The sequence below is a fragment of the Rissa tridactyla genome, chromosome 8, assembly GCF_028500815.1.
Source record: "Rissa tridactyla isolate bRisTri1 chromosome 8, bRisTri1.patW.cur.20221130, whole genome shotgun sequence".
NCBI lineage: Eukaryota > Metazoa > Chordata > Aves > Charadriiformes > Laridae > Rissa > Rissa tridactyla.
In genome coordinates this window covers 3,148,855-3,161,316 of record NC_071473.1, presented here as the reverse complement: position 1 = coordinate 3,161,316, position 12,462 = coordinate 3,148,855, and the positions used below count along the sequence as shown (strand labels likewise).

The window sequence follows — 12,462 nt, the reverse complement described above, 5'->3', positions numbered from 1 at the left end:
GGGGTCAGCGCTGCTGCGTGACAGCGATTGTCCCAGCGAGGCTGGGCGACGGGATTGTCCGCGCGTTCCGGTTCGCGGTTGTAGGGCGGCCTGGGCACTCATGTATTTCAGTTTGAGGCCAAAGATGACTGGGTTCAGGAACTGGGAAGAGTTTCCTCGTTTATATGAGGAAAATAATTGAATAAAACACTCCTTGATTGTAAACGACTCGCACTAGAGGAGCAGAACAGCTACAAGGTAGCTTGCTTATTTTCTTCTGGAGGTTCTGACATCCATCTGCTCAGTAGCTCTTTAGGGCTGTTGGGGAGCTGCTGTCCCGAAGGCTGGTGTTTGCTTTGCGCTAATATCAGATGAAGTATCCTGTTACACCAGCAGCCTGGCACAGGATCCTGATAAAATTCATTAGCCAAAAAAATCAGTATTTATCAGGGTGTTGCTGTCCTACGTTTTTCTGGGTAGCACTGGATTGTGTTTGTCAAGAAGACAATTAAGTGAGAGTTCTTTATCTCTCTAAAAATAGCACCATCCTTGGTAATGGGGTTTTCAGGATGGTTCGGGATTGCGATAAAGGGACTAAACGTTCTCCATGTTTCGCTTTATATCTCCGGTGACTTTCCCTCGTGAAGCCAAGGGTAGGGGGAGGAGAACTTGCCTGTCATGTTCCCTTAGGGGAAATTGTGCGTATCCTCCAGAAAAACTGATAAGTGACGAATCCGCAAACACGTGCAGCAAAACTCGACCTGCACAGGACTCCCCTGAACCCAACTTCTCTGGGGCCAAAACAGCTGCCAAAGGAGAATTTGAGACTCGGCTTCTTAGCGTTTTCCCTGAGTGGGTCAAAAGGAAGCACGCTAACAGGGATGTGTGCTCGCTGTCAAACTGGAACCGGCGCAGTATTTTCCCATTGGGGAACTTCCCCATTAGCAGGAAATATATTTAAAGCCTCCAATCACAAAAGCTTTTTTCTTTTTTTTTTTTTGTCTTGTTTTTAATTTAGAAAATTCAATGCAACGTGAAGCTCTGCCTAGTCCAGGTGGAAATTATGGGTTAGTTTCTTCAGCTGGGAGTAAGATGCTGTTACTTGCTCAGCATAACCATTACAGGCTTATGTGGGTGAATTTCTTGGGTGCTGGGCCTTAAGGAGTGTGTAGGGAGACTTGTTTAACAGCCTTGCTCAGAATGTGTTATTCAGAGCTTTTTACAGTGATTTAAATGCTAACTCTCTTCTGAGTCTTTACTCCTGCCTATCAGCCTTGGCCTGCGAGACAGATGAACTGCGAATGGCTGTGACGGATTTGATTTTCTCTCCTGAAGATTTCCAAAGGGATGCAGAAGAGATTCAGCTCACAAGCCAGAGCGAACTGGCTGGGGAGGGAAAGGTTTCTGCACTACAGTAACAAAGACGATATTATCTCAAGAATGGCACAAAAGGCTTTTCTGCTTGACCGTGTCTTGATTAGGAAGATAGTTTGTGGTTAAAGTGCGGAAATCGAGTTACCTTGTTTTTAAACACTCCTAGCACCTTCAGGAGGTGCTGGCTGCTTACGGCCTGGCATTTGCTTAGTCTTAGGACCCATCCTCCCTCATTTAGCCTGAAGTGGTGAACGGTCAAATTGAGAAAATACCGTATGTTTTGGGGCAAGATCTGGTATCTGTATGATGGATCTTCTACCTAACTTGTCTGGCTGGGGTAGTGGCTGGGCTGCGTTCTGTAGCAGTACTTGCAAGGTGTGAGCCTGACTGGAACTTTGCACTTCTCGCATTTAGAAAAAGAAGTTACAATTTTGGACTTTATTTAAAAACAAAACTCCAAAAAACAAACATCAAACCCACATTTGGACTTTGGACTAACTCCTCCTTCCTGTTCTCCTTCAAAGCAAGAATTCTACAGTCCAACTGCAGAGACTGTAATAATGATAAACACAGACCGCAGGACTGATAAAGGAACTGGAATTGCGTTGTTTTGAGAAAACTCCTGTTCCTCCATTGTCAGCCCTCGCCTCTGAGGAGGGCAGTTTTGGGGTGGGGTTTTCTTGTTTTGATTTTACTGTGTTCACCTAGTATTTTGAGCACAGAGGCCTTGTGTTCTCAAAGCTGATACAGCTGATGGCACTTTCAGAGTTTGTTGCGTACTGGACTGTCGAGCTTCTGCCTCATTCCTACACACACACGTACGCTATTTCATACGACCCTTCGCTTGCAAGACTGATTTTGGGGAGGCTGGTCATTCTGCAAATAGCACTGTTACGTTTACCTCAAGGTGTGAGGGATTTCCTTACTGTATTTGTCCTGTTTCATTTAGGGATCTGGCAGACTTATGGAGAGCAGTATCAAGTACAGCTTCCTTCCTGTAGAGGAACGCAGCCGGGAATCGGTTGTCTTGTCTGCCCTCGTCAGTGTAAGGGAAACGGTTCTAGTTACCTCTGCGCCGCTGCCTTCTGCGGCAAACGGCCTGGCTGGGTGCAAGGGGAGAACAAGGCTTCGTGAAGCTGGTTCCGTTGCTGGTGGCTGGGCAGGTTGCAATAAACACTAAAACTGGAAGACTAATTGACGAGCGCGTGCTGCCTGTCCCAGAACTGATGCTCCTGTAAGACATAGCGCCAAAGAGTTAACGTGCCTTCTTGAATGGAAGCTTTCTGGGTAGTGCTGCAGCTCCTGGGGACTTTCGTGTCTTCAAAATAGTAATGATAGAAGAGGCCTCCGCTTTTTTTTTGTCAGTGTCGCTCTCAAAATCTGTCACGGAGGTACCAGAGTAATAAACACCTGAAAAACTGAAAAATGTTTTATCAAAAGGGCTATATGTTTTTGTCACTCCTGAGGTCTCTGCCTCAAGCTGTGAAGTGGCAATATACAGGCTTTTTGACCAGTATCATGTGTTGAAAGGCTTTCCAAACTGTATTTACAATACAACCTTAATCTTTGATCCTTCTTTCCCTCTCCTTCCATCTTCCTTGCAAGTTGCTCCTCCTGAGTTGTAACATGTTTTCAACGGTGCCTTGCTGCACTCCAGTGCTTTTACTCTTCTGCTTTGATCATGCCAAGGTGTAATTCATGGAATTTGTAACAGGCTAATTCACAATCTCCAATTTGTGCTGTTTCCTAAATGACAAAGATCACTAGCTGGGGACAGAATTTATTTAAAACCTATCAGTCTCCACAACAGCAGCAGGAAAAATAATGTCACTACTCTTTGGTGTGAGCTGAAAGTCAGTGCTGGTGAGAGCATCCTTGTGAGAGGATTGAGCTGACTGCAGAGGAGGGGACGGCAAATAGAAGTGCAGGCCTGAGCCGCGCTTGTTCTTTCCTACCTAAACTCCTGGAGGAAGAGAAAGTAACTTGCGCTTTCCCACCATGCAATTTACAGTTTCCACCAGGAAATGAAGCGAGAGCCCATCACAGGCATCGGCTGCTGGTCACTCCCTTTTCCTACCACGCAGTAAGGTCTTGCATCCCGTTCCAAGCTCCCTGTCCCCTTGCGCGTGTTTTCTCTCCTCTGTTTGCCTGAAGCCATTGTCTCCACTGGAACAGCCAGGAGCCCTGACTGCTGTCGGGAGCAGAGGTATCAAAAACTCTGTGCTGCACACTGGCTTCTTTACAATAGCAAGAGCGAGAGTCTGAGGTGTTAACTCTTATCCTCTGAGCTGTGGCTTACTGAGCATATGGAGAAGGGCATTTTTGAGCGGTATAAATTATTCAGAACTGCTGGAGGGAGACAAGAAGAAACAATCTTGTTCAGAGGGTGTGAATTTTGCCTGCCTGGAATATCCTGTATCTTTGCTTTGCTCAAATAGCCTTATGTATGAAGCACTTTATCCAAATGCAGGAATTAAAGAACTATTACTACAGCTGGTAGACTGGAAATGTTTACAGATCCTATATTACATTCCACGATTCTATCTGTGTTATATGTGTTTGTAATAGTGTTTAAAAAAAAAAAAAAAACCAACAAAAAAACCAAAACTCGTGTAAGAAGTTATATATGTGATGTGTTATTTCTAGCAGAGTTTGATTAAGCTTTTGCTGCTCGGCGTGTGGGGTTGGGCTGACCTGAATGCTGAACTAGTCGCCTGCTACCCCTGTGTGGCAAAGCCCGCAGCCATCGGCCATGGCACTCTGTAACCTGGACTTGCTCAAAGTTGATTTTTGTCCAGGATATTTTTACCTGAAATGCTCAAAACAGTTTAAGTTCACGGTAGAAGCTGTAAGAGTGAAAGCAGGGCTCAAATAGTGCCATCCGTCTACTTCTGACTCTGTTTTGGTAACTCCTCTAACCTTACACCCCCTTCAGCTGGAGAGCCCTGAAGGGATCTCCACCTTAGCTTTCGAAATGGCTTTCCCAGGGCTGGTCAAGCCTGGCCTTGTCACAGGAGGCAATGCCGAAAAGGGGACAGCATGGAAACTGGCAGAGAGAAGACACTTAATGGGTTCTGCCACATCACGGTTCCACTCAATGTTCCTGTGAAAGGAAGCCAACTCCTGCAAGGCCATTAAATAGCCGAGAAGGTAGCCAGCCATATACAACACACACTTTTAAAAATATTTTTTAATAATCTTTTAAAAACATTTCTAGCCACAAGGGAAAAGCCTAAAGCGTTAGCCACCTGCAAAGAAAAGGGTTAACACTAAGTTTTTAATAGTTGTGATCACATAACCGCTAAAGTATACCACAGCCGGGGACTTCACAGCATGCAAAATCTCGTTACTTTTATTTTTGCTGTAAGAAACCCCCTTATTTTCCTTAACTTCCCAGTGACATGGCAAATAAGCCTCCTTTGCTGGAGAGTTGAGAAAGGAGACCCTTACGAATAGTACTATGGTGGTGTTAGCCCAGTGTGGGCAGAAGCGCGTGGGTTGAATGCTTCCGTTTTCTTAAACTTCCTCCACTTCTTTCAGAGTGTGCTCCAGGATTGTGTCTTGTCCCTGGAACTTAAAATAGCCACGAAACAACTTTTTCTGAAGCACCAGGGGAAACCAATAGATGTCATCTGCCCACATGTGATTGAACGGCACCTCATCCAGCTGAAACCACTGTGGACGCATTTCTGGGGGGAGAAAACAAAAGAACTTTGCATGAGACTTTCTGTTGTTTTCTTGCTGCCCAGACTTTGAGTATGTGTCAACAAAGAGCTTCCCTCTCCAGCGCAGCCGCCTCCCGTCTCAAAGGGGTTTTGGCATGAGTAGTTCTGCGTTTCTGAAGAGCAGGACTGTCTCAGAAGAGAATGCACATCCTTCCTTCCTCTCCCCTAGCTACCTACCATCGCTTTCCGTTGGCTCTCCATGAAAATTATCTGCCCGGAAAATGTGAACATCCATGAGTTCAGAGTTGCCTACAAATTCAAATGTGATCTGGCCCATCTTCTGCAAGGTGTCCACTGTCAGTCCGCTCTCCTCCAGGAGCTCCCTGCACAAGAAATAGACTTCATTACATGAAAGCGAGCAGTGGGAGAACAAAAAGCAGTCATTAGCTTTATTTGCACATCGAAAATACTTGCAGCGAACCAAAGGTGAAAGCTGCACCTGGAAAACAGAGGAGGGCACAGCCTGCAGAGCAGGGCAGAGTTCTGGCTGGCACCAAACCATTGGCCTGCTCACAGCCCAGCGGAGCCAGGTCGGACTGGCTCGTGTCTTATTTCAAGCTTCTAAAGACTGGTAGGAAAATAGGCTAACGTTGGAAAGGGAAGATTCAGGAAAATTGATTGTTTAGTATAATTTATGCTCCTTGCAACACGATGGTCTTTTCTGAGATTAGTTAGAAGTGGACTAACACTCATAGGACTGTTGCTGGATGTGGCTTAAGGACTCAGAGATACTCATTTAGACAGGCAAAACCAAGGCTTTGCCAACTTCAAGCTAAAGCTTTTAGAATCATGGGGAAGCAGGTAATAAATACTAGAACGTCTGTACTTGTTACAAAATCAGCTAGTTCTGAGGCTAACTGAAGCTTATTGAAATAACACCACACACTGCGTAACATCATTTGCGTAACGTCATTTGCACGCAGGCCGTTAGGAATACTGTCTCCCATTCAAATGCTGTAGGAAAAACACAAAGCAATTGTGTAAACTTTCCATTTCTGCTTCTTGGGAGTACATTTAGCATAACGAGAGGCTAGAAGGCAAGACTTTTAAGAGCACTTTGAGAGACTTGCCAGACAGCTCTTTTCCGTGCATCGCCATGCAGGGCTACTTGAAGCACATTCAATTACTTGCTGTGTTTGGGCTGTGCATTTAGGGCTTCTTTAATTTTTATCTGCCTCTAACAGAATCAGCATAGCTTGAAGTTAGTCATGGTTTTTCTAATGTACAAAAACAAGGAATACTTGGAAGCAGTGTCTCTTCAGTTAAGGTTAATAATTAATGCAGTCACATATTTGTCAGTAACTAACGATTTTAAAGTGTAATGGAAATGATCTTTAAGGCTCCAGCTTCCTTTGGCATCAATTTCATGAATCTCATCCTTCAAAATTATATTCCAACTTAATGTCTTAGCTAATTTTAGTTTATCTTCCTGACAAACAATGTCTAAAGCAGAGACGGTTTTCCAGCAACAAAGCTAAAAGTCACGTTTTACAGGCTGTGATAATTGAACAACAAAGCACAACGCTGCTATGGTTCTCCAAGCAATTTATCTGTTAGCTGTTTGGCCCTGTCTATAGTAATTGGAAACACTACAGGTAGCAAACTAGAAATAACGAGCTAGCTAAATGCTCCCCTTACAAGATGTGCCACTGAAGAGCTGTGTGCCCAGGCGGTCACGGGAACGTGGCATACCCAGAGTACAGAAATCTTACTGATACAGGAAACTTAAGTTCATGTTTCAGCTTAACGTTTAACTACCTGTGCTGGGAGGACACTTCACACCTTATGCCACTGCAAGGTCCAGCGAGACAGTGCAACACGGAACCGCAGTGTAACACCTCGACGCCGAACACAGAGCGGAGGTGGTGTGAGGCAAGTTTGGTTTGGACTCTGTGATGCGTCCTGGAGGGGAGCTGCGCCCCGAGGCAGCACGGACACAGCGGTGTTCCCTCCAGGAAGGTGGGCTGCGCGCCCAGCTGGCCCTGGCTCTGGGAACTGCTTCCTGCTCAGTTGACCCCAGCAGGAATCAGTTGTGTCATTCTGCAGTAAACTCCTACCAGCTGCCTCCAAAGGGCTGAGGACCAGACTGTTCCACTGTCCAGAGCAGCAGCGCTGGCTCTGCTGCGGCACGTTGCACCGAGAATGCTGAAACTTCTATCGCTTGACATCTTGTATGGACTAAAGCTCCAGTTTCTAACTCTGGGCTAGCGCACACCTAGGAAATCAAATGCTAAATTAAATCATTAATTTACACCACAGTCAGTGGCAATGTAAGCCCATCAAATGTAGGCCCGATTTAAGTTAACAAAGCTGATCTCCCTCCACTCACAGCCGATAAATGACATGAGAAGCATCAGGTCCGTTAACCCTGTGCACTGCGGGGTGCACATCTGCAGAGAGGACCCTTCTGTCCCTGGCTCATCTCACCACAGAACCCAGGCGGTTGCAGTGGCACAGCTGAGAAGGTGGTTCAGGGCAAAAGCTGTTTGGTAGCTGTTGAGCACACCAACACTGATCTTCCTGCAGGTGCGAGGGTAACTTTGGGCATACAAGAAAGTGAGGAGGTGGCAAAGTGTGGCTCTGTATCAGCAACGTTCACATAAAGAATGAGGTACCTAATTTTTAAAGTTTAGCAATTCAGCTGCGATCTGCTATTTCATTTTGATGACTAGAGAGAAGAACTTCAAGAAATCGGTAATAAAAGGTTCAAAAATGGTACTGTACCTCTGTACCAATGGAATTCAATTCCCTACCCCAGCATTAGGGCTTAAAAATGCCACCATGCAGTCAAACAATAAATTTCTACAGTGCCTTTCATAAGAGACCTCTGAGAATTTTGTCCCTACATTTTCAAGCAGCACTAAAAATGCTACTGGAAGGTAGCACCTGTTCAATAGCTTCAAATTTGAACAATATGCAGTACGCTGGCATAAGCTGAAATTCTTCTATATAGCCAAAATTAAACTCTGCACCTTTCTGAACAGTGCAAGGGCCTCTGCCCACCGCTAGCAAGACTAAGGCTCAGTTTAGATCAGAAGCAAGAGGTGGGAGGGAGGACACTCAGTAACTTCCAGTTACTCATAGATCAGATGACAGTGACAGATCTGCAGATGACAGGCAACGGGGAGCAATCCCATTTCTTTGTACATGTGGACGAGCCCTCATCGCCAGTGGCGCAGGCGATTTTCTCTGTTCAGGGATGGTTCACGACTGCACTGGTGGGTAACACTGGTTACGAGGGCGTCACTGATCGGCTGAGTGGCGGTGCCTCCACCTGCAGCCCATCACAAATGGTCTGACACCTCCATGGCCGACCCTGTGCCCCAATACCCGCCTCTCCCGGCCGGGACGGGCCTCACCTGCGAGCAGCCTCCTCGATGCTCTCCCCGGGCTGCACCTTCCCCCCGAAGCCGTTCCACAGCCCGGCTCCAAAGCCACGTTTCTTCATGCCCAGCAGGACGCGGGGCGGCTGCACCACCAGGACCAGGGTGAAGAGCCTGGATGTGCACATGGCTCCTGGGCAGGGGGCGAGGAGGGCACATTGGTCAAGGGCTGCCAGCACCCCTGAGGGGAGGCCAGGCTGCCCTTCTGGCCCGGGGCTGGGGGGGCAGATAGCCCTGCACCCCCAAACACCCAGCTCCCCCTCCCCAAATGCCTGCTCCCACCGTCCCCAGCCCAAACCCTTGGTCCCCCACTGCCTCTCCCGATGCCCACTTCTCTAACGCGCCCCACTGACCCTTGGTCTCCCTCTCCCCCCGATCCACCTCCCCAAATCTTTCATCCCTCTCCCCAAATCCTTGTCCCCACAGCAGCTCCATCCCCAAATCTTGATGCCCCCTCCCCAAATCTTTCATCCCCCTCCTCAAACCCTTGTCCCCCTCAGAACACCCTCCCTAAATATCGATTCCCCAGAACCCCCTCCCCAAATCCTTGTTCCCCTGAGCAACTCCCTCCCCAAATCTTGAACCCCCTCCCCAAATCCTTGTCCCTTCACTACCCCCTCCCCAAATCTTGATGCCCTAGAACACCCTCCCCAAATTTTTCACCCCCCTCCCCAAATGTTGATTCCCCAGAACCCCCTCCCCAGATCTTTGAGCCCCCCTTCCCCAAATCCTTGTCCGGAACCATTCCCCAGCACCCCCATCCTCCGTTCCGGGCTCCCCCGTCCCCCGATCACCTCAGGCCCAACGCCCGACTTTCCCGCCCGCCACCGCCCCCCGGCTCATACCCGCCCCGCCCCTTCCCGCCCCTTCCCGCCCCGCCGCGCGCCGCCGTGAGGGGAACGGGGCGGGCTGCGGCGGCCGCCATGGCCTGGCGCGGGGGCAGGTGCGTGTCGGGGCCGCGGAGGAGAGCCTGGCGCCGGGACGGGCCGACTGGTCCCGCCGCGGTGGTGGGGTGTCCCCGGGGAGGTGCGGCGTTAGTCCCGGCGCCGTAAATTTCCGTCAGGAGCGGGGAAGGAGCGTGTGGGGTTTGTCGGTGCCGGAGTGGGGTCAGTTACCTGGCAGGAGGTGGTAGCAGTGCCCGTGGCTGTCGGTGTGCTCTGCTCCGAGGCCCCAAGGAGCCTCCAGCAGCTTGGGCGCTCCTCTGTCCTCTGAGGGGCATAGGTGCTCTCGTGTCCCCTCTCGTGGAGGCCGCCAGCCCCTCTGAGGCAGCCCGGGTCCTTCCTGGGATCAGTGTGCCATGTTGTGCCCTTCAGCACAAGCACCGGAGCAGAGGCCAAGAGCTTGGAGCGGGGTCCTCTTCCCTGCCTTCACTCAGGGGGTAACCTGTTTGGCCTCCACCCAAAATACATTGAGATTGGACCAGATAACCAAAGGTGCCAAGAATCTCAAATTTGGAGAGGTTTTTTTGAGCCTGATGACATAGGAGGAGCTGTAGTCAAGATCAGAATTAATTACTATGGAGACTTTTGAAATACGTGGTGATGATGCGCTATCCAATTAACTCACCTGTGTTCCTGAGCAGCTGTTGGCATCTGGCGAGCAAATGTCTCCACACCACGGCGGGGTGTCTGAAGAAAACTGGAACTGAGCACTGGTGGCTGGAGCGGCACCTGAAGGATCCCTTTGTCAAGGCAACGAAGCGGCAGCATTATCGTTGCCGAAGTGCCTTCAAATTGCTAGAGATCGATGACAAGCTTCATATTCTTCGTCCAGGACTTGCAGTTCTTGATTGTGGAGCAGCACCTGGTGCTTGGAGCCAGGTTGCTGTAGAGAGGGTCAATGCCTTAGGTACCGGTAAGTGAACATTTTTGGCAGGCAAGATGGGGTTGATGCTCATCTTGAAGCGTGTGAGAAAACTCGTCTGTGATGGTGGCGGTGTGGGGAAGGCACATGGGCACCGGCAAACATCAGAGTCACTGATAGAAGTGTGAAGGTGTGTACCTGTGTGACAGTGAAAATCTTCATACAGTCCAGAGAAATCATGTTTGTGAAATAAAAACTTACTGTGAGTTGCCTCCGTAGGTATAACAAAGTGTTTGGATTAACTGTGTTGTGGGGAGGATGCCTTCATACAGTTCTGAAATTCATGTAGCTTCCAGGAGGTAATTTGGTTTTTCTGTATTTTTGTCTGACATCTTGAAAAATGATAGTAGCCACTGTGTACGGTTGATGTGTTTTAAGCCATTAATATTTACAAGATAAGATGTTACTATCTGTGCTGTTGTCCAGGATTTCTGGACTGTCAGCTTTGAAAGAACAGGAAAAAACAAGAAAAATACCCCTTGCTTATCCAAAGTAACTGAGTTTTCATCTTGAATGGATTAGCTTATAGCAAACCATCCATCTGGATGCACACAGCAAATGGTCTAAGGACAAGACAACCAGACAAGGCAGGTGATAACGTTTTTGTTTATTGACTAGCCTGGAGCTCATGCATATGCAGGTTGTTTGCAGCCATGATGAGTGTTCAGCATGTCATTCATCCTTATAATCTAGATCCTGCTCTTCCCACCGGCTTCGTCCTTGGCGTTGACCTCCTGCGGATTTCTCCTCTGGAAGGAGCAGTGTTCCTGTCGGAGGCTGATGTTGCAGACCCAGGCACGCTGAGGACGATTCAGAGCCTGCTGCCTGCGGAGAAGGTGGATGTTATCCTGAGTGACATGGCACCTAATGCGACAGGCATTAAAGAACTGGATCATCAGAGGCTGATCAATCTGTGTTTAGGCCTTCTGGATCTGTCCAAAAGTATTTTAAAGCCAAAAGGAACGATACTGTGTAAATTCTGGGATGGACATGAGTCCCGTCTTCTCCAAAACAGACTGAAGGAGCAGTTCCAAGACGTGAGAACTATAAAGCCTCTGGCCAGCCGGAAGGACTCTGCTGAAGCTTATTATTTGGCAAGGCTGTACAAAGGGAAATGAACGCTGAGAACCGCGGGTTATCAAACAGGTGATCAGACATTGACGGGAAAGCGGAATTTGGCTTGTGTTTAAAGAAAAATCCCATCATTAAGACCCCTGACTTGAACCGTGACATTGTTGAGAACAACCCGGGAAATTCCGCCACAGTTCTTTCGAAGTACATCATGCTTTTCAAATACAAAAATAAACCAGGGTGGTGTCCGACCGAGTTTATCCACTAATTATACAAGTGGAGACATCCAATCTAGCTCCTCACCTGTGGGGAAAACAGTGGGGGGTAGAGAGGAGTAATCTGAAAGGCAGCCTCTGGGGCTGCAGTAATGGAAATGAAAATAAAACTGATCGTATGAGTTTTTAATGTGTGCTTGAAAATCATTGCACTGCTGGTGTTGTCATATATGAGACGAGACGTAAGAGTGAGAGGGAACAGCAAGGGGACTTTGAGCCAATTTATTGCCTCTTCACCGTTCCTAAAAGCTGGTGCAATTTATTAGCGCATGTGAAAATAGGTGACGTTCTCGTGCGTGCGGAGATCTGTGTCGCCGCGTTATGAGCTGTGTCGGGACACACGACTCTGGCTGGGGAGTGTTTCGCCTGTCGGCTCTGCTGCGTTGTCTGAAGGCACGGGTTGTATTTGGAAGTTACTACTTCATTGTACTCATAAATCCGGTAGATGACAGCAGGGCAGGGTCATCGCTACTGAGCAGATAATTTCCACGATGTTTTCAGTGGTGTTTTATGTTTGACCGATGGTGTTTCTTAGGTGAGGTGACAAGATGTTCCTTGGATCCCAGACAGGGAGAATTACTGACTGAATTGCTACAATTCTGTTTGTGAAAATAAATTTAGCCACCACCTTATCTGGAAGTGACAACTTTTACATTAAATAGCACTTTTATCAGGCCAACTGTGACATGAGTTATAAGAGGGACTGGCAGCACTGTCTGTGTTTCAGGCTTCCAGATCTTTCTCGTTATAAACATCTCATTTAGGGTTGCTTATGGATTTATCCACTTTCAA

The 12,462-nt window shown here is 48.0% G+C and overlaps 2 protein-coding genes across 4 annotated transcripts; one reads left to right on the top strand and one right to left on the bottom strand.

The window, feature by feature from the left end:
• Window positions 1-4,546: 4,546 nt before the first annotated feature.
• NUDT1 (nudix hydrolase 1) lies at window positions 4,547-9,726 on the bottom strand. 3 transcript variants are annotated; one of them, XM_054210481.1, is made up of 4 exons: window positions 9,577-9,726; window positions 8,438-8,594; window positions 5,256-5,401; window positions 4,547-5,042 (listed from the first exon to the last, which is right to left on the bottom strand). In XM_054210481.1, exons 2-4 carry the CDS (start codon window positions 8,587-8,589, stop codon window positions 4,870-4,872), a joined length of 471 nt encoding a protein of 156 aa, XP_054066456.1. In that variant the 5' UTR covers window positions 8,590-8,594; window positions 9,577-9,726; the 3' UTR covers window positions 4,547-4,869. The 3 variants fall into 3 exon arrangements, with proteins under 3 accessions (XP_054066456.1, XP_054066458.1, XP_054066459.1); XM_054210483.1 differs by lacking the exon at window positions 9,577-9,726 and adding an exon at window positions 9,256-9,299; XM_054210484.1 differs by lacking the exon at window positions 9,577-9,726 and adding an exon at window positions 9,217-9,237.
• MRM2 (mitochondrial rRNA methyltransferase 2) lies at window positions 9,322-11,800 on the top strand. The gene is made up of 3 exons (XM_054210480.1): window positions 9,322-9,404; window positions 10,044-10,315; window positions 11,018-11,800. Exons 1-3 carry the CDS (start codon window positions 9,385-9,387, stop codon window positions 11,440-11,442), a joined length of 717 nt encoding a protein of 238 aa, XP_054066455.1. The 5' UTR covers window positions 9,322-9,384; the 3' UTR covers window positions 11,443-11,800.
• The last annotated feature ends 662 nt before the right edge of the window (window positions 11,801-12,462 follow it).

Coding starts and splice junctions, on each gene's coding strand:
- NUDT1 (XM_054210481.1), bottom strand. CDS start 8,589: ATGTGCACATCCAGGCTCTTCACCCTGGTCCTGGTGGTGCAGCCGCCC. Junction 5,402..8,437: donor ATCGAGGAGGCTGCTCGCAG/GTGAGGCCCGTC, acceptor TTTCTTGTGCAG/GGAGCTCCTGGAGGAGAGCG. Junction 5,043..5,255: donor AGAGCCAACGGAAAGCGATG/GTAGGTAGCTAG, acceptor TTCTCCCCCCAG/AAATGCGTCCACAGTGGTTT.
- MRM2 (XM_054210480.1), top strand. CDS start 9,385: ATGGCCTGGCGCGGGGGCAG. Junction 9,405..10,043: donor ATGGCCTGGCGCGGGGGCAG/GTGCGTGTCGGG, acceptor GTTCCTGAGCAG/CTGTTGGCATCTGGCGAGCA. Junction 10,316..11,017: donor GGTCAATGCCTTAGGTACCG/GTAAGTGAACAT, acceptor CTTATAATCTAG/ATCCTGCTCTTCCCACCGGC.